Source organism: Triturus cristatus, chromosome 4_2 (assembly GCF_964204655.1).
Source record: "Triturus cristatus chromosome 4_2, aTriCri1.1, whole genome shotgun sequence".
Lineage (NCBI taxonomy): Eukaryota > Metazoa > Chordata > Amphibia > Caudata > Salamandridae > Triturus > Triturus cristatus.
The window spans coordinates 115,750,512-115,769,623 of NC_140586.1; the positions used below are offsets into that span (position 1 = coordinate 115,750,512).

General features: G+C 45.4%; 1 protein-coding gene across 1 annotated transcript in view; it reads left to right on the forward strand.

Moving 5' to 3' along the window:
• Positions 1-19,112, forward strand: part of SHFL (shiftless antiviral inhibitor of ribosomal frameshifting) — a 171,602-nt gene that overhangs the window by 30,591 nt on the left and 121,899 nt on the right. The window contains exon 2 of the mRNA XM_085600742.1: positions 7,907-8,048. Within this exon, the coding sequence (XP_085456868.1) occupies positions 7,907-8,048 (142 nt within the window). The remainder of the gene's footprint in view (positions 1-7,906; positions 8,049-19,112) is intronic.

The window sequence follows — 19,112 nt, forward strand, 5'->3', positions numbered from 1 at the left end:
CCTGACTTGTCACTTATATCTCTCCAGTTTTTAGGTCTCGCCTAGCTATTGCGTTTACGCAATCGCTATGCGAGACTCTAGTAAGAGGGGCATTTCAAAGTGCTTCCAAAAGTGTATTGCATGACGAGCATGCGCACAATCACGTGCATCGTGCCGCCATGCAATCCGTTTGGGGAAGCGCTTCAGCCCACTGGCGCCCTCGGCATCATACTTCAAAGGGTCCGCTCCCCCGCCCCAACCAACCACGCGCGCCACGCTCCGCCGCGTCTCGCCGTGACAAATTTGCTTTCGCGCGGCGGGCGCTCGCTCGCGTCCGGAGCACTTTAGAAGCCGGGCTTGTCTTGTTTTCTTCGTAATACGCATTTGTTCTCTACCTGGCTCCCCTCCTTTTCCTAGGCCTCTGTCTCTCTTACGACCCCATTCCCTTTCGCTTATGTCTGTATTTACTGCTCTCTCTCTCTTCGCTTATGTCTGTATTTACTGCTCTCTCTCTCTCTCTTCGCTTATGTCTGAATTTACTGCTCTTTGTCTCTCCCGCTCTCCCCATTCTATCCTGCTCTCTCCCACGAGCCTTCCTTCATTTCCTATCTCTAACCTGTGGTCCCCATCTACCTCGCGCCCGCTCCCCTCTTTGTGCCCGCTCCCTTTCTCGCATCGCCACCTCATCCATCATTGTACCTCGCTGTCCCTGTCTAACCTGCAGTCCCCGTCTACCTCGCACCCTCTCACCTCTTTGTGCCCGCTCCGTCGCCACCTCTTCCATCATTCTACCTCGCTGTCTTTCTCGCGCCTCCTCCCTTCCAGATTTCTGTGTCGCTGTGTCTCCTTCCCTGTCTGGCCTCTTCTTTCCTCCCGGTGTCTGACATTTGAGGGTCGCTAATGAGCGTCTCCGCAGTCCGGCTCTCACTGATCCCTCGGAGGCTGCCGGGGGTATGGGATCCTTTCCCTGCAAATAATTAATTTAGCTACGTGTTGCGTAAGAGCCTAAAAGGCTTTCTGCTGCTACCGTGCTGCTCGGCGGCCATTAATATTATATCAGGGCCGGTGCTGTTGCTGTAGTGCAGTTTCATAAAAAATGTAATCTGTAGCTTTAAACATGCAGCTTTCCATGCAGAATTATGCCAGGCAATTCTTGGTCTGCAAACTCGTAATTGCGTACAGAGATTCCCGTCGGTACCGGAAATTCAGAACGCCTGGAACGGCTGCATATAGTTCCTCAATACTTTGTCCATTTCTACTAGTTGTGTTTCATCAGCTTTTAAGAGTAGCGTTCGGGCCACTCGTCCCTGCCCCCCCCCCCCCCCCCTCCCCCCCTCTTATCTAGTCTCCTTCTAGGCCACTTTCTCCATTTTGCTTGGACATTTGATCCTCGTCTTTTGGCTGCCTCTTTCTCTTCTTAATAAATATACTATAATATACTTGGATTGTATAGCGCCGCTAATAACACGTGAGGGTCTGTAGGCGCTGTCCGTAGGCAGGGGGAAGTGATTTGCCCAGAATCACAGGATGTTGAGCACACGACGAGACTTAAACCTGGATCTCTCAGCGCCCAAGTCGGCTGCACTGGCCGTTAAGCCACACCCTCCCCCTTCTGAACGTAGCATTTGGACCACTTCTTTGTCATTGACTCGACTCTGGAACACGTTCAGGGCCGGACTGGTAATTTAAAACAGCCCTGTCAAAAAGTATAAACTTAGACCCCATGTGCACCAAGTGAGTAACCCCCAGCACATTGCTCAGTAGGATTTTATGTAGGATAATTTTGGAAAAGTGAAACCAAAAGGTGCATGTTAACTGCTCAATTTTTCAATTATATTTGCCACTTTTACTGACTGCTCCGAAAGGGATTCAAATAAAGATTCCAGTACATTAGTGTTTACCACAGTACCGCGAAGCGCTATTTCTACACAGCTTCTAATCATGCATGCCATGTGCCTGGTGAGAAAAAGGACCTATTAGTTGGTACAGTTATGAGAGGTTTTCTGTTAATGCTTCCATTCAAAAGTTTTTGAAGCTCATCTAACAAGCATTGAAAATGCAGCAGGTCTCGCATTTACGCGAGGAAGCTATTGGCATTGTAAATGACAATGCCTTTTATTTGTATGTTTTAAAAACCAAAACATAAATAAAAGGCATTGTGATTTACAATGCCAATAGCTCAAACTCCCGTAAATGCGAGACCTATTGCATTGCAAATGCTTGTTAATGTAGGCATTTAATGGCAAAATGCCTAAACCTAACATGATGATACGGCGCCTAACGCTGTGATCCATTTTAAATCTCAAGTATTTGTTGATAAGTTTTCACTGGAGGAGATAAAGCTCTGATCTACTGCTTTCTATTCTGATTGTTACAGCGATTTAAATGAATAGAACCCCCACCCATTTAGCTGCTACCACAGATTGTACTGTATTTTTTTTTATTGTTCTAGGCCATACCTGGGTATGTCTTATTTACACTCCAAAACTGTATGTACCTGTTTTTTTTCTCAATTTTGATCTTAAAGTAAACAAATTGTATGCTATTTTATATGTGCTTTTATGATCAAACTGGCCGAAATAAAGTTATCATTGAATTGATAAGTCTTGTATTCAAGATTATCGGCAAAGGGCCTGTAATGAACTGAGAGCAGTGCACAATATCGCAATCATAACTTAGTCTGGGTGTCTTACTTTTTAAGAGCAGCTTCAACAATGCCGGTGTCCTGCCAGGAGGGTAGTAGTAGATTGAAAGTGCAAACAGTTGCAAGATATTTATTAAGAGTAAAGGAATCTGCTCTTTTTTTAAGCATTTTATCATTGTATTATCAGGAGGAATAAATTAAGCCAGCTATGTATTTAAAGCAATGTATACTGATTATGAATGTTTTATATTGTTGATCTGTGATGAGATCAAAACCAAAAAATGATTTGATTTAATAGATCTTGAACAGGGCCTGCTGTATACAGCAAAGTCGTTGTCAGATAGAATAAAGGCACTCTTGAAAAACTCACTCTGCCCCGTAGATTTTCCTCCTTTGCATGAGTCAGCTCGCTGATTTCAAAGAAATTACAAATTACCTGCTCTGAAAAAACTGTCATGCACAACTGTGACATTAACTCTCCTCTTCCTGTTATGATTGCAATGTCCTACTTCAACTCACTTTTATGTTACTGTGTTCATGTATTGGCTGATGGTTCTTCATCGGGTGACGTGACGTTTTCAGGTCAGTTACAGCGAGGTATATTAATCTCAAGGCTATTGTAGAAAAACAGCTTTTGCTGCATGGTCACCCTGGATTTTTCACCTTTTGCAGGACCCTACAATTTGCCCGGCTTTAGAACTTTGCCCTTGCTGACTGGTCGTAAAGTGCCCGTGCTCCCCCCCCCCCCCCCTTTAAATAAGGTCAAATTGACATTCTCTGTACTAACATATTTAAATTGCCTTTAAGTCCCTAGTATATGGTACAGATTGTACCCAAGGCCAGGAAGTTAAATGCCACTATTGGAGTTCTGTACCTGTTGGGCCATCCACTATAGTATCAGTGCAAACATGGCTTCATGACTACCATTGTAGACTGACTGTAACAGTGTGCGACGTGCACTGTGACTTGTTGAACCAACCGCTTTGACAGGTAAAAACCTTTATTTTGAATATTAAGTCACCCCAATGGTCACAAGGCAGGGTGCATGGTATTTGAAAGTAGGACATATAAAGTTAGTGCATGCTTTCCATACAGTGGCTAATCCCCAAAAAGCAGTTTTCACTGTAGGAAGGCTGGCTGGCGCGTAGAGAAACCCTGGAAAGCAATATTAAATACTAATACTGTATCTCAGGAAGGGACCGACTAGAAAAATTATTAAATAACTATTTTTAATACTTAATAAAATCCCGGTTCAGTGGTAAAGATAGATTGTTAATACATTTGAACTAAAAGTACTTTTTAGAAACTTACCCTTTACCTACTTGAACGGCCTGACGTCTAATTAACCTAATCCTCTGCCAGCCCCCAACCTAGTAATGAAATGTCTCCCAAAACCAAACAGACTGACCTGAATGGGCAGAGATGACTCCTCTGATCTTTACAGAATATGTTGGGGGCATCCTTTTGACAGCACAGTGTCAAATACTGCTTGACAGGTCTGTTAAACCACATGTAACACTTAAGGCACAATTGAAAGGTAGGGAACAGGATGCCAAGACAATTGTTTTTTATTTCCTATTTGGTTGCTGGAGGACCCTGCTCTTGTCCTACCTTACTTCCGTCTCTGGGTTTGGTGTGAGTACAGTACCTGCTTCAAATTGGATTCCAATGTTAGTTGTGGGAGGACACTCCTCATACACACCAAAAGTCCTCTGAGCCCAAAGTCAGTGTGACCGAAAAATTTTGCCATCCGGAAGATGGACTGACCTATGGCATGTTGGGCCCGTTTGCCATAATGCAAACAGGAGATATAGAAAAGGTAGGTTGGGTTGGCCCTTGGAACATATACCCTAGTTGGTTAGGGCATGCCCAGAAGTCTCCCTCCCTCCCCGCCAACCTCCGCGCCCCCCCCCCCCCCTCCACCCCCCAAGCTGGTGCTAGGCAAAAATGTGGCACCTCCAGCCACCCACTTCAGAACACTTTCTGGACCTGTGGGAGAGTGGAAGTGAACTGGACCGGTTACCTGAGAAGAGCCCTGAAGGATGGGACTTGCTGCATCTTGTACCCAGGACAAATAAGTGGACAGCAAGGGTCATAAGGCTGATCTCTTAGGGTGAGGGGGGGGGGCTGTGTCACATGGGTAGGGGGGTTAATTAAAAAAAAAAAACATTCAACTTACTTTTGCCTCCGGTCTCACGTTTCGTCTCCTCTCTGTGCCTAACGCCTTACAGGAAGCAGGCAGCATCCCTCTCCTCCCCTAAGCCATTCACAACGCTGCAATGGCAGCGTTTTGATTGGCTAGGATGCCAACCCCACAGGCGTCTATGGGGAGGCCATTTTCTCTATGTAGGCTGCATGCAGCCTACATAGAGAAACCTGTGCATGACTGATTTGATCGGACCTGGGGCCTGGAGTTTGGCAGAAGCGTTACTCCATCACAAATATGACAGCTATCCCATCCGCCATATTATAAGGGGCATTGGATAAAATGCACTTGTAATTCAGTGGACTGGATATCCGTCCCGTTTGTGATGGAGTAACCCACCCTGCTAACTCTAAATCAGTCTCTAAGTCAGAAGGTAAAGTCTTTTAATAGGACGAACCTGTTTGGTAGAGCTGACCCTTGCGCAGTGTCTCCAGTTCCCCTTAGTGGATTTTTGTCATTTTGGTGTCATTAGTGGACTTTTGTCATTTTGGTGTCATTAAGTTTATAAAATTTCATTTATTTTCTAATTCAGTTTGCCATTTTTATTGTTTGGCGTTTTACTTATTACTGTTTTGGTACTGCATAAATTAATTGCAAATTGCCCCAAGTTAAACCTCTACTCTGTGCCATAGCTGTCAGGGGGGGGGGGTGATCTCAGGTTTTTTTTGTATTCAATTTTATTGACAATGGTACATCCACACACTAGATTGACCGATATCTCTGTTTCGTACATGACATGAGCCATACAAATATGAACAATTAGTGTTGCAGAGTATAGTAGACACATCACCATTAGAAGCATGCATGCAACACAGCCTCACCTGGCTCACTGTAATTGACCCAACTCCTTCCCCCCATACTCGTTCATGCTTCCCCGGACAGCCTCTTCTTATACAGGTTTATCTTGCATGCCTCACCAATCCAGTCCTCTTCGCTATAGTGCCACGGTGGGGGGTGGCGGCTGTTTCCATTAAGTAGCTACGTCTCTCTGTGCCACCATGGTAGCTGTGCCCAAGAATGCCTTATCTGCCTGTGAGCCTCCAGAATCCCTAGGAGCAGGACCAAAGGGGTGTGTGGGACTGCCCACGCCAGCTCCTTGGCAAGTTCTGCAACTATGGCCAATCAATTCTTGCTTATTACTGTACATGACCACACCATATGATAGCCCATGGGGTCTCTGCACAGAGGGGCATGCCGGGCTTTCAAGGTGACTGGTGCAATGTAATCTGGCTCGGGGTGAGATAAGCACTGTGCAGGTTGTACACTTGAATTATTCTCAGTCTAGAGTTGATAGTTATGACTCGGGTGGCTTGGTGGGGGGTATAAGGGCACCCCGGCAATCATCTTCCATAGGAACCATCCATCGCTCCCAGTTTAATAGAAGATGCTCTAGGGTAGGAGATGCATTAATAATGAGTCTGCAGTAAATCTGAGAGACCGCACCCTTCCCCATCGCTCCCATCATTACTTTGGCCTCCAGTGGGCTGAACTCCGGGACAGAGGTGCCACTGGGAATATGGGTAGCGAGCTCATGCTTAAGCTGCAAGTATTTATGAAATTGAGTTGAGTTAAGTGTGTAGGTTTCTTGCAGTTCTTGGAAGGCACATATGTGGGTCCCAGACCAGATATCGGCCAGCTGTGTTATGCCGATGAGGTCCCACCTCCGGAAGCCCTACAGCAGGGCCACCCCCGTCAGCCAGGTGTCATACCATAGAGTGGTCTGTAATGTCAGTTTAGTGGCCCAGTGCGTCTGTCGCAACGCGGATCTCCACGCAAGGGAAACCACTCGGGTCACCACGGGGATAGTGTTTGGGATCAGGGAACCATTGGCACTGCCTGAATCTGGGAAAACCCCAATGAGGTCTTCTCCAACTGATATGTCTGGTCTGACCAACCTCCCCAAAAACCAGTCATTGATTACTAGGAGTTGAGTTGCTAAGAAATAGTAGATATTGGTCATCCCTAGACCGCCATCGTAGGCCGTGCGCTAAACAGTGTGCAAGGGCTAAGCGGGGCCTAGAGCCACTCCAAAGGAACGAGGTGACTAGTTTGTCCAAATTTACAAACCAATGGCATGGTAGGCAACGTGGTAGGTTCTGGAAGACATAGAGAAATCGGGTCAGGATCATCGTTTTAATATAAGGCTATTCTGCCTATTGGGTTGAGCTGAAGCATTTTCCATTTGCAGAGTATGTCTTTTGCTCTCTACATCAGAAGGGTTAAGATTCAGGGACCATGTAAGCTCTGGATGGAATGCCATCCATATTACTAAATACCGGAAGCTGAGGAGTCTGATTGGGATGGTAGATTGCCATGCAATACAGTCACGGGAGGGAGCCAATGGTACTAGAATGGATTTGGCAGAATTGCCCTGCAACCCTTACGCCTCACCAAAGAGACGAAGCACCTGAAGACACCGATGACTTGTTGTCGGGTCCAACAGAAAGAGTAGGACGCTATTGGCGTTAAGCGCAATGTGGTCCTCATGGGTATCCTCCATTGCCAACCACGTATCAGAGCGTCGCATCTGACAAGGCGAGCCAAGGGTTCGATAGCCAGGGCGAAGAGGAGGGGGAATAGGGGGCAGCATTGACGTGTCCCCCTGCTGATGGGGAAGGCGTCTGAAAGGACACAGTTTACCTGAACCCTAGCCGGAGCTCCGGCTCATTTAGTGACTTGGAGGATTCACCCTGTCAAGGGTTGTAATTATTCCTGGAGGTAGATAAGTCACCCACCCCCAAATAATATTCTAATTACTTCGAGTAATGTAGCAAAGCAATAAAGAGTGGTGCAGGTAAGTACGAATCGTGGAGCAGGCACAAGGGTAACAATTGATAATAAATTAGATAAAATAGGGTTTAAGCGATAAGTGGTGATGTTAAAGGAAGGGAGGCGGATATGGGTTGTCGCTTTATGTACATTTATCTCTGAATTCCCATTCAAAATGACACCAGTTTCTTTGGGGATGGGGGCAGGGGAGTGAATAAACAAAAATAAAGGAACCTTTTCTTTCTTTTTTTGTGAGTTGTCTCAAATGCCCTTGAAAATGATGTCTCGTTTGTTCTCTTTTTGTGCAGTTGGAGAAGAGTGCCCGGCGATTGCGGGAAAAGTTTCATGGCAAGGTCTCCATAGAGAATGCTGTGTTGCTGATGAGGAAGTTTGACAATAACCATGACATTGTTTGCAAATACATCATCCTGTTCAAGGACCGCCTTGCAGGTGAGAGCATCACGGTTCTGAGGGAATGTATGTGGTCACAGTGGGGTTCAGTAAGGAGAGGTGAGGAGTATTGTGAAAAAAAAAAGTTTCGAAGTTGTAAAATGCCCCATAATTATGCAGAATCCGTTTCTTTTGTGTTTTGAAAGCACGAATGCTGATATTCACAAGAGGTGACTTTTTCAGCCCTACCACTCACCCAGGCACCTAAAATCGTCCTCTCTAAATCTCTGAACCTTTTACCTACATAAGCTTAAAATATGTGGAGGTAGATCTCTATATACTCCCTGTGGCGCAACCTTCGCAGTCATTGTGAATGGAAAGGCGTCCTGAAGTTCAGCCGAAACCTAAGCATCCAAATTTATTCCTGGGCGATTTTTCTCATTTACATCTGGTTAGAAGTAAGACACAGTGTTTATTTACAGGCCTTCCACCTTGTAGGATTTACCACTGTTGGGGACATTTTAAATTTCACATGAACACATTATTTCTGTTCTATTTCGATCTAGGATACATTTGGTGAAGAAATGTTCTATTAATCCTCTAATTTGACTAGCTTCCCCCTCACACATCTGAGATGGCAACTTGTGGTTTTAGTGCTTTATAGAAAGCTATAAATAAAATATAAGGTACCAGTCAATAGCAACGATGCAATTTTGGAAAGGAGAGGTTTCCTAAAGAGAAATTTGTTGGTGTACATCAAGGTGCTCTGTGGATGCTCGTGTTTCTGATCCACCCCTCACAACATTCTGAGTCACACTCCTGATCCATAGCAGAGCCATCTCCCAATCCAATTCTTCACCATCTAGCACACATCCACTGACCGAGGACTGTATTCTTCAGAACATCTCTGAATAGCAAGTCTGTCAGCAAGAAGAGTTCCTACAGAAGTATGGTAAAAAATATTTGGTCACACTGATCACCGTTTGAGTGAATATATACGTTGATAACAACGCCGCGTACAGTTCTGTTTGCCAATTTCTCCTTCGTTCGCATCAATGGGATTTTTGTAACCACAGTATGAAAAATCTAGTATATACACCACTGTTATTAACCTTTGAGCATTTTTTCCGTTTGAGCTGCTCATGGACAGGTAGCTTTAAATTACTGTCTCTATCCAGAAATGCATGCTTTTTGCATGTGGACAGAGATGTGATGGTACTGGCTTTTATTAGTGTGGTATGTAGTATATGTATAATTCACCTATGATATCTTTTTTCAATCTTCAACAACATTTATTTGGAATCAAAAGTTCATAAAACCATATAAAATTTCAATCTCATCACATTGTTAATTATATCCCACAGAAATGTAAATACCTTTGTCCTGCTAACACTTTATTTACCAGCTCTCTGTAACAAGTATGAGGCTGAGATTTGACCACATTGGACACTCTCCATGCCAGACTCTGAGATCCTTTCAATCATGGCTCAGGGGATGGTAGTGAGCCCGCGGCAAGATGGGCGCACTGTAGTGCAGCTCTGCCGGCCCGGGAGGCATAATCTGACAATTATCAGCAGATTGGGTGGACCTCGGCAGGGTTAAAATGTAGAAATCTGCTGATGAAAACAAGCAACACCGCATGAGATAATCTCTACAGTATAAATCAACCCAGACACCTAGTTAATGGATCTGGGGTCGTGGAGCTGCAGCCTGCACAGAAACCGGATGGCGGCGCGGGATATGCGATATGGATGAGAGGAGGCACAGTAAAGGCAGCGGAGGCCATTCGTCTTATTCCCGTAAGTAAGAACGCAAGAGGAAGGACCGTGATAGTCTCCTGGGGATACGAACTATGCTGTGATCGGTGAATCGGAAAAGATACGGTGGCTGAGAACAAGCGGGAAAGACGCGCGGCGCCCAATGGCCATTGCTGCGCTGTCAACAAATAAATGGGCTGAGGCAATAGTGGCACGCCGGTAATGGAGTTTTCAGCAATCGGAGGGTGTGCGGAGAGTGAGCGCCCCCACCTTCCCGAGCTGGCCGTTCCTTGGATCAAGTGGAGAACGGCTTTGGCAGAGCCCGTGGGTGAGATCCTGCAATAGCGAGATTGCACCCAATGTATGTGAGGTGTGCACACGGCAACTGATGTGTGGAGCCACGGAAGAGAGCAGTTGTGTGGAACCCATCAGGATATCTGATTGCCAACAGTATAGAAGAGCCATGTGTGACGGAGCAGGGGACACGTGGTGGTTCGGGTACAGGAGTTCAATAACTCTCAGGGCCCGATAGACACGAACAGCCCATACAGCACCACTGGGCATCGTTTTTCATTAAATTGCACACCAGTGGGTAGAAATGCTGCTACTGTCTCAAACCTGAACTTCAACGCTGTGTACGGTGGGCCGCGAGGGGAAGGTGATGGCAGTGAGAGTGGTTAGCCCGCGTAGACGCCTGAAGCCGAAGGGCCCAGCTGGGAATTTGGGTCTGCCAATCATCTGGAGCAAGCTAGGAAAGGCACACGATGGGAAAAACCGACAAGCAGTAGACCAACTTATCCTTTTAGTCGAGTTGCGTCGTTCGTCGAGACCGGCAGGGGCTCACTCCGACACCGAGCTGGAGGCTGGTCAGTCAAGTACTTCCACGTTGAAGGCCACCGTGCTGGCAATGCAGCAAAGTCTCCAGGCCATAGATGGGAAGATTGATACCCTGACGCTTAGGATGGACAACATGGCCGCCAAATTAGACAAGCAGGGTGATCGCCTAACTGCTGCAGAACAGCGTACCTCAGCTGTTGACGACGAGTCGCATGCGACGATGTATAAATACTGTGACCTGGAGAAAGTATTAGAAATCATAAGGGCGAAGAATGAAGACTTGGAAGCGCGCTCTCTGCGCTATAACCTATGTATAAAGGGTTTCCCTGAGAGCACAAACACAGGTCGTCTCAAGGACTATGTAGTGGGAATGCTCAAGGACTTGTTCGGAAAGCAAAAGACACACAATTGATGGACTGAATGCAGAACAAATCAAAACATTCACTCCAGTCAAGAGATCTGGGTTAAATCCATTATTCTTTTGCTCACCATGCAACCCCAGTTTAGACCTGGCCGTATGCAAATCAGTCTTGACCCTGTGCCTCATGGGAATAGTCCAGCTCGAACTGCCAAGCCAGGTCCTCCCTGGACCGGAAACAAGCATCCTAGGACCGGTTTCAGGGTTTCACCCCTCTTCAGCCAGGATAGCTTGATTCCAGTGGCACAGTGAGCCCAGGAGCCACGTCTGGGCATACCTGGCGCACTAAGGGCAAGAAAGCAAAAGATACACAATTGATGGCCAGGTCTAAACTGGGGTGGCATGGTGAGCAAAAGAAAGATGGATTTAACCCAGATCTCTTGACTGGGGGTGAATGTTTTGATTGGTTCTGCATTCCGTCCATCAATTGTGGGTCTTTTGTTTTCTTGCCCCAAGAACTTGTTCGGGGCTGAGCAGCTATCACAGGTATTAATTGTCGAATGAGCGCATCGATCTTTGGCCCCCAAACCACCTCCAGGTGTCCCACCTCGACCCATTATTGAGAAGCTCTTAAATTATTGTGATCGGGACTCAGTAATGTGATTAGCGAGGAAGAGAACACGAACTAACACAAACTATCAGGGAAACGCTGTGTCTTTTTTTTCCCGAATTTTACAATCTCAGTACAAATTGACCCGCAGAGAGTACACTTCTGTCAAGAAGAAACTGTAAGAAATGGAAATCCCATATGCGATGCTTTACCCTGCACAGCTGAGAATCACGATGGAGGTCAAGATAAAGATATTTCAGACCCTGAAAGCAGCGCAAGAATATCTGAAATGGGTACAATCCAGAAGGAAAAGTCCTAGGAGGTCGACCTCACCAGCAATGTTTGAGAATTCCGATATGGCGGAATAACGTTGGGGAAAATCAAAAAGTAAAAACACGAACACAATTCTAAAAGGATAAGATATGGTGAGATGGACTCATTTCATGCAGCAAGGTAGGATAAAGAGTGTGTGGGTCCGGGTATTGGGCTACCGGGCAAATGAAGTGGATGGACAACGGAATACTCCAGGTCTGGAAAGTTATGTTTGGGTGTGTGTAGGGTCTCCTCAGTGAGGTTTATAACTGGAAAGTGGAGGTTTATTTTTGAGTGGCTTGTACCAATTTGTCTTCCGAAAAATTGATCACAGAACTAGGTTTGCATTTAATAGCCCCTAGTGGGGTGGTGCAACAGTAATGGGACTTGAAAAGGACTGCAGTGTGTCTTCACAAACTGTTAGGCACAAGCATTTTGTTGTCAATGCAAGCTGTGAAACTGTATATTTTGAATAAGTAGTATTGGTTATCTTTTTTCTTCTGTCAGGCTGTTAAGACAGTGTCGATAAGATAAATGTAAGGTACCCAAAATAATGTCATTCAGGTCACACCTGCTCTGTGGGTGGGGAAACCGGCTTCTGGTCGCCCCCAAGTGGGTATTCCCCAACATGATTGCAATGTTTTTTGTGTTTTAGGGATGTGTCTTTGGCATGATTGGGATGCTGAAGTGGGGGGGTGATGTTAAGGTGGTTACATTAGTTTCAGGGCATGGGACATTGCAGGCACAGGTCTACTATAGTTATGCAGGGAACTCCAGATAAGTCATTAGGCATGCTGAACATACAGGTTAGGGACGGCTAGACACATGGTAGGTGACATAAGAATTATGACTTGGAATGTCAGGGGGTTGAACAGTCCCAAGAAAATCTGTCACGTTTTAGCATACTTAGATAGGCAGCAGGTTCAACTGGCTTTACTGCAAGAGACACACCTCACGAGTGTGGGTGAGGTTAGGGTTGGTGAAAAATGAGCAATGGTAAAGGCAGCCTCATCATATTCTAGTTACACCAGGGGAGTTATGATTCTAGTTAAAAGAGAACACCATTTAAACTCATGCAGACTGAATCAGATAACTTGGGCCGTTTTATTCTATTACAAGGGAGTCTTGGTGGGACATCCATCACGATTATCACAACATATGGCCCCAAAATTGACAATCCAGAATTTTATCAGAGTTTAGAGAACAAGTTTTTTATTGTAGCCGGAGGTGGTTTTCTGGGGGTGAGATCTAAATACATACTTGTACCCTGATATGGATCGTAGTGTACACCATGGCAGGGTAAACGTTCAGCACAAGTAATGCACAACATTATGCTTACTGATAGGCTTATTGATATCTGGAGAGACAGACATCCTAGCATGCCTGAGGGTACTCCTATTTCCTTAGTACACAAATCATGGTCCAGATTGGACTATTGTTTAATCTCGGACACTACTGCTCCATGGATGAATAGGGTGAAGCACTTGCCATGCACACTCTCAGATCATTCCCAGTTGGTACTAGATATATGCATTCCCACACGACACTCCCAACCATTCCAGTGGCGGCTGCAGCTTTCCTCATTGTTGTACCCTATCTTTAACAAGATGGTGAGTCAGGCTATTGAGCTCTTTTTCATGGAAAACGTGGGAACAGTAGCGGAGGCAGGCACCCTCAGGGGGACGTGAATTGTGCTACAGGCAGGGGTGCTAAAGTATCTGCGATCCCGCATGAGGCAGTTAGAGAGCGCTTTAATAAGGTTAGAGAAATAGTATGCGGCCACTCTCTAAATGGAGACATTGGCAGAGATCCGAGAATTAGTAACAAAGTAGAATGAGACAGCTGATCAAGAAATCAAGTACCTGTCCAGACGTTGGACAGCTCGGACATACGGGAAGGGAGGTCGACCTGGCCGCACGTTGGCTGTAAAGATCAGGTCTCTGCGAACCCTGGAGTATGTTACAGAAAAAGAACGCCAGGACAGCACAAAATGCCAAAATACACCTGAGATTGTGTGCTTTAGGGATTACTATTCTGAGTTTTATGGTCCGGGTAAGGAAGCATTAAGCGTGGAGGTAACCGCCTTTTGGAGGAGATGGCGCTTGCATGGCTCTCCTCAGGACAAAGAGAGTATCTAATGCAACCTCTTACACTGGAGGACGTTGAAGAGGCGATCCAGGCAGCCGGCGTTGACTGTTTGCCCGGCGAGTTCTACAAGGCTTTTGCAGATTTACTAGCCTCTCATCTTGTAAACATGTATGGGGAAGCGTACGAGAAGCAAATTTTACCTCCAGTGCTTCGTGAATCGCTAGTTATCACGCTATTAAAACCTGGCAAGCGCCCAGGTAGCTGCGAATCATAACGCCCACTATCATTATTGAATATTGACACAAAAATAATTGCCATAATCGTAGCCAACAGGCTGCACCTCTTGCTGCCGGCGCTGGTCCATCCAGACCAATCAGGTTTTGTCCCGTCACGCTCTACCTCGGATCATCTACGAACCTTATTCGCTGTGATGCATCAATTGGATCCAGATATGAAAGTAGTGACAGTGATGCAAGATGCGGCTAAGGCATTTGATTCTATCAAATGGAGGTATATGTTTGATGTGCTGAGACGTATGGGGTTACCATTTGCTCTTATTCAGTGGATTGAACTACTTTATACTTCCCCCGTTGCAAGAGTCCAAATTAATCACTGTCACTCTGAGCCCATCTCGATATGCAAAGGGACACGACATGGGTGCCCGATCTCCCCATTATTGTTTGCAATTGTAATGGAGCTGCTGGCGTGCATAGTGAGGCAAAAATATGCCCGAGCAGCATTGCAATTTAGACAACAGCCACTTATTAAATCCATGTACGCGGATACCATGGTGCTCTGTATCAGCAACCCGGAGGAGCAACTCCATGCACTGATTAGGAAGTATATTAAATATGAGCATCTCTCGGGATTAAGAATAAACTGGGATAAATCCTCAGTGTTTCCTTTAACTTCCAACACGTTGCAGTTTACATTAGAATGCCTGTTGGCGTGGACAGTAGAAACGGTCAAATATTTGGGGGTATGGATACACAATGATCTGGAGACAGTAATGAGAGAGAACTTCGTGAGAGCGATGGTACAGGCGAAAGAAAAAGTGGACAGGTGGATTAAGTTACCGTTGTCGCTAGCTGATAAATAGCAGTCATTAAAATGACTATCGTCCTAGGATTTCTTTATCTATTCACAAACGCTCCTATCAGGCTGCCGGGGAAGTTCTTTGCAATAATATGATCTTTACTGATCCGCATGGTCTGGATGGGAAAGCAATCCAGATGTAGCTGGGAGATCCTCACAAGGCCATATTCTCAAGGGGGTTTCGGTGCCCCTGATTTGTATGCGTATTACTTATGTGCGCAGGCTCACTTTGCGCACTTTTGGTATTTCCCCCTGCCTTTGTTGCCACACATGGCATTGGAGGCGAATGATGCGTACCCAGAACCACTGGCAGCCTTGTTGCTCAAGACGCAATCCCCTTATCCCCCTCGGGAAATGAGCACTACTGACTGCATGGCGCAGGCATGGCGGGTGATGGTGGAGTGAGCGGGTAGGTCTCCAATATATGCGCCGGCGCTACCTTTAGCGCATCATCCTCCTATCTCTGTGGCACAAGAGAACCGGGCGATTACGACACTCGCGGATATGGGTGTAGTTACAATGGGTTATTCATATCTGGAAGGCACATTTATCACACTGGAAGAAATACAAGCGCAAAAGCCCAGCTCTTCTTTGATACTATTCACTTACTATAGGCTAAGGGAATCCCTTAAAGATCTAATGATAGACACCCTGCCATACCGTTAGTTCTGAGGCCACTTCAGGTCATGCTAAGGGTCCTTCCCGGGTGAAGTTGGTTACCAGGTTCTCTTCCATGCAGGCTGAAACTGCACCTCAGTATAGCAAAGCTAGGGAAAGAGGAGACATGGTTTTAGATTCTTCGCTTTCAGAAAAGGAAGGGGATTATAGTTGTTCAGTAATAGGTCTACTGACCGCTAACTGTAATTTGCATATAATCCACTTCCAATATCTCCAACAGCTGTATTATACTCCCAAAGAATTAAAAAGGTATGGACTGCGAGCGGCTTCAAATTTGTAAAAGATGCCATTTGCAAGAGGTGGATTTTCTCCGATTGGCTGTGTGAAAGAGTTCAGAGTTTTTGGACACAGGTTACTAAAGCCCTATCCGAAATGGTGCTGGAGTTGGTGAGATGCACGCCGCAAGTATGCCTCTTGGGTCTAGTGGATTATCTACAACCAGAAAACTAGTGTTGATAGCCTTATTGCTGGCAAAGAGAAAAGTGGCTCAAAATTGTGATAGTAGAAATGTGCCCAAACTACAATAGTGCCTGGAGGATGTTATATATTGTAGAGACCAACTGTTGCATTATGCTGAAGAATTGCCAATGCTATCAAGACCCAAGGACATTTGGGCTCCTCTCGCGTCCTATTTGTTAACAGCAGATACTGATGTACCCGCTGATGTAGGCTTGGTGGAGTAGGTCCTTGACCACTATTGTAAAGTTATCTGTAACAAAGTCTATGTATAACTGTATGTTATTGTTTCTTGAAATCGCCATATGTCCTGGGGTATTCATGCTTGGGGATTGTTTATACGTTATGTACTTTGCTGTATTTTGCAAAACAAGTTTTAGAAAATCATGGCTCAAATCAGAGGCTCCATTTAACTACTTACTTGGACCAACAGCTTTTGGCAAGTGTATGCAGAAAATCCCTATGTAGAGAGGTCCCCTACAAGACATTGCTCTTTCGGAAAGCAGAACCTCACCATTCTGCTTCTAGAGATTTCTATCCTAACTGGTCCCTGGGAACCCTGACTCTAGTCATTTGATTGATTGTAGTGGACCAATCGTCCCAGCATCCCTATCTTTGCAATGGTGGAACACTTGAAGTAATCATTATCTAGGTGTGGGTTACCATTGTAGCCCACAGCTCTGTCCTTCTCAGCTGCTGCTGTTTCCCTAAATTTATACAATGTCGCTGATGGGGGTCATGGTCTAGCCATCCTATCTCATGCTAACTAAAATGCGAATACTTCACAACTAGGTTTGTTCAGCCCCCTTCCTCGACCCGGTGGTTGTCCATTGTTTGGCCATTAGCAGGGTTCTTTCGCCAAGGCTGTGAAATTAGCATTGTTGTTGATTCTAGGCCTAGTGTCTATTTGTACATTGTTAAACATTCTTTCCACAGAACTATCAGACATCAGGTAAACTAGTATCTCCTAGTACTCTGCCTGCATGGCCCGACTACTATCCGGCCCTTAATAGCCCTTCGCCCCAGTAAAGCGGTTTCTGTACACATGATGGTCTACTTAATATCAGCCCTTTGCCACTCTTCCTCCCATCCTAAAGTCACTTGAGTATCTGAGCCCACTCACACTCCCATAAACCCATTTCCCTTGCGCCACGCCCTTTTCTGAAAGCATGAGAAACATTGCCATCAATACTGCAGCCATTTGCGACTGTTCAAGTGCACAGCCTAACACTGGTGTCTGCAAACCTAATAACTATTTGAACAATGTTATGTTCTCTTATGGTGCCCAATTCATAATATATTTGTGAACACTCTGTTAACTCCCATTTATTGCTAGTATTTTTTGTTCCTTTTGTAAGCCATGATTAGTTTCTCCAGCTATGCGCAATTCGCACTATATTTGCAAAGACTATGTGCCGGAATTACAAATATAAATTTGGTTGTAAACATGTATCTGTCCAAGTTTACCCTTTTTATGCCTGCTAGGAATACATAAAGGGATTCCTGGTGGGTATAAATGGTTTTGCAAGTACAGACATCTCCCCCACAGGTGAGGGGCAATCCGTACTTTAAAATCCTGCTGAAGGGATGTGAATTGGGCCTTCAAAGGAGTGGCTTGCTTTGAGCAGTATAACCCATGTCTACCCTAAAAATACCATTGCCAGCTAAAATAAATATCCACCCTAAAAATCACCTTGCCAGCCAAAACCTCTACCCACCATAAACCCTAGAAATTCCCTTGCCACCCAAAAAACCCATAGCCATCCCTAACTCGACAAAATCCCTTGCTGGCCAAAAACCCATACCCACCCTAAAAATTCCCACCCTGAACCCTAAAAATCCCTTATCACCCAAAATTCCATAGCCAACCTAAATCCTAAATATTCTCTTGCTACCCAAAATCCCATTGCCAAACTAAACCCTAAAAAATCCCTTGCCAGCTGAAAACCCATACCCATCCTAAAGATTCCCTTGCCAGCTAAAAACCTATATCCTCCCTAAACCCTAAAAATACCCTTACCAACCAAAAACCTTCACCTACCCTAAAACCTTAAAATACCCTTGCCAACCAAAACCCACCATACACCCTAAAAATGTCCTTGCCCTAACATACATACAAATTCAGCAGATCAAGTTACCTGAGCTAACTATAATTTATGCACCCGCAATGCACTGCTTATGTTCTCACATATTACATCACTAATGACATGATCAATGACATCATTCATGACATCATCCAGAGAGTGTGTCTCACAAAACGTTCTGAAAGTCGAAGATATATGCTAAGCTACTGCATAAGTTAAATTACCATTCTTTTTGTACTACTAATTGTGATACTGTTTCTAATATGTCGTCTGAGTGGCACTATGACTGTCTGTATCAGTATGGGAGTGGGTGCCTGAGTAGCTATAGGATAGTATTTATGAAGCGCACTTATAACAAGTGGTGCCAAGGCACTAAGTGAATAGGGAGTAGTGAGAACACCAACAACCAGCTAGGAGGCAAAGAGTCAGGTCTTCAGAAGTTTTCTGAAGACCGGAAGCGAGTCCGCCTTGTAAATGGGAAGGGGCAAAGAGTTCCAAAGTTTAGCAGCTGCCACAGAGAATGAACGGCCACCCCATTTGGACCAGCGAAATCTGGGGGAAAACAGTTTTTTAGAGAAGACGATTTCAAGGACCACCCTGGAGTATACCACTGAAACATGGTTTTAAGATATGGTGAGCCGTTACTATGCATTGCCTTGTACACCAAGTTCAGAACCCTGAAAGAGATGCGCTTCCTGATGGGAAGGCAGTGGAAGGCTGACTGATACTTCGGGATGTTAAGAATCAGCCTTCCCGCAGCATTGTACCACCTGAAGCTTGTTCAGGGAACCTGCGTTGATGTTAAGGTACAGAGCGTTGCAGTAGTCCAGCTGGGTGGTGGCTAGTGCA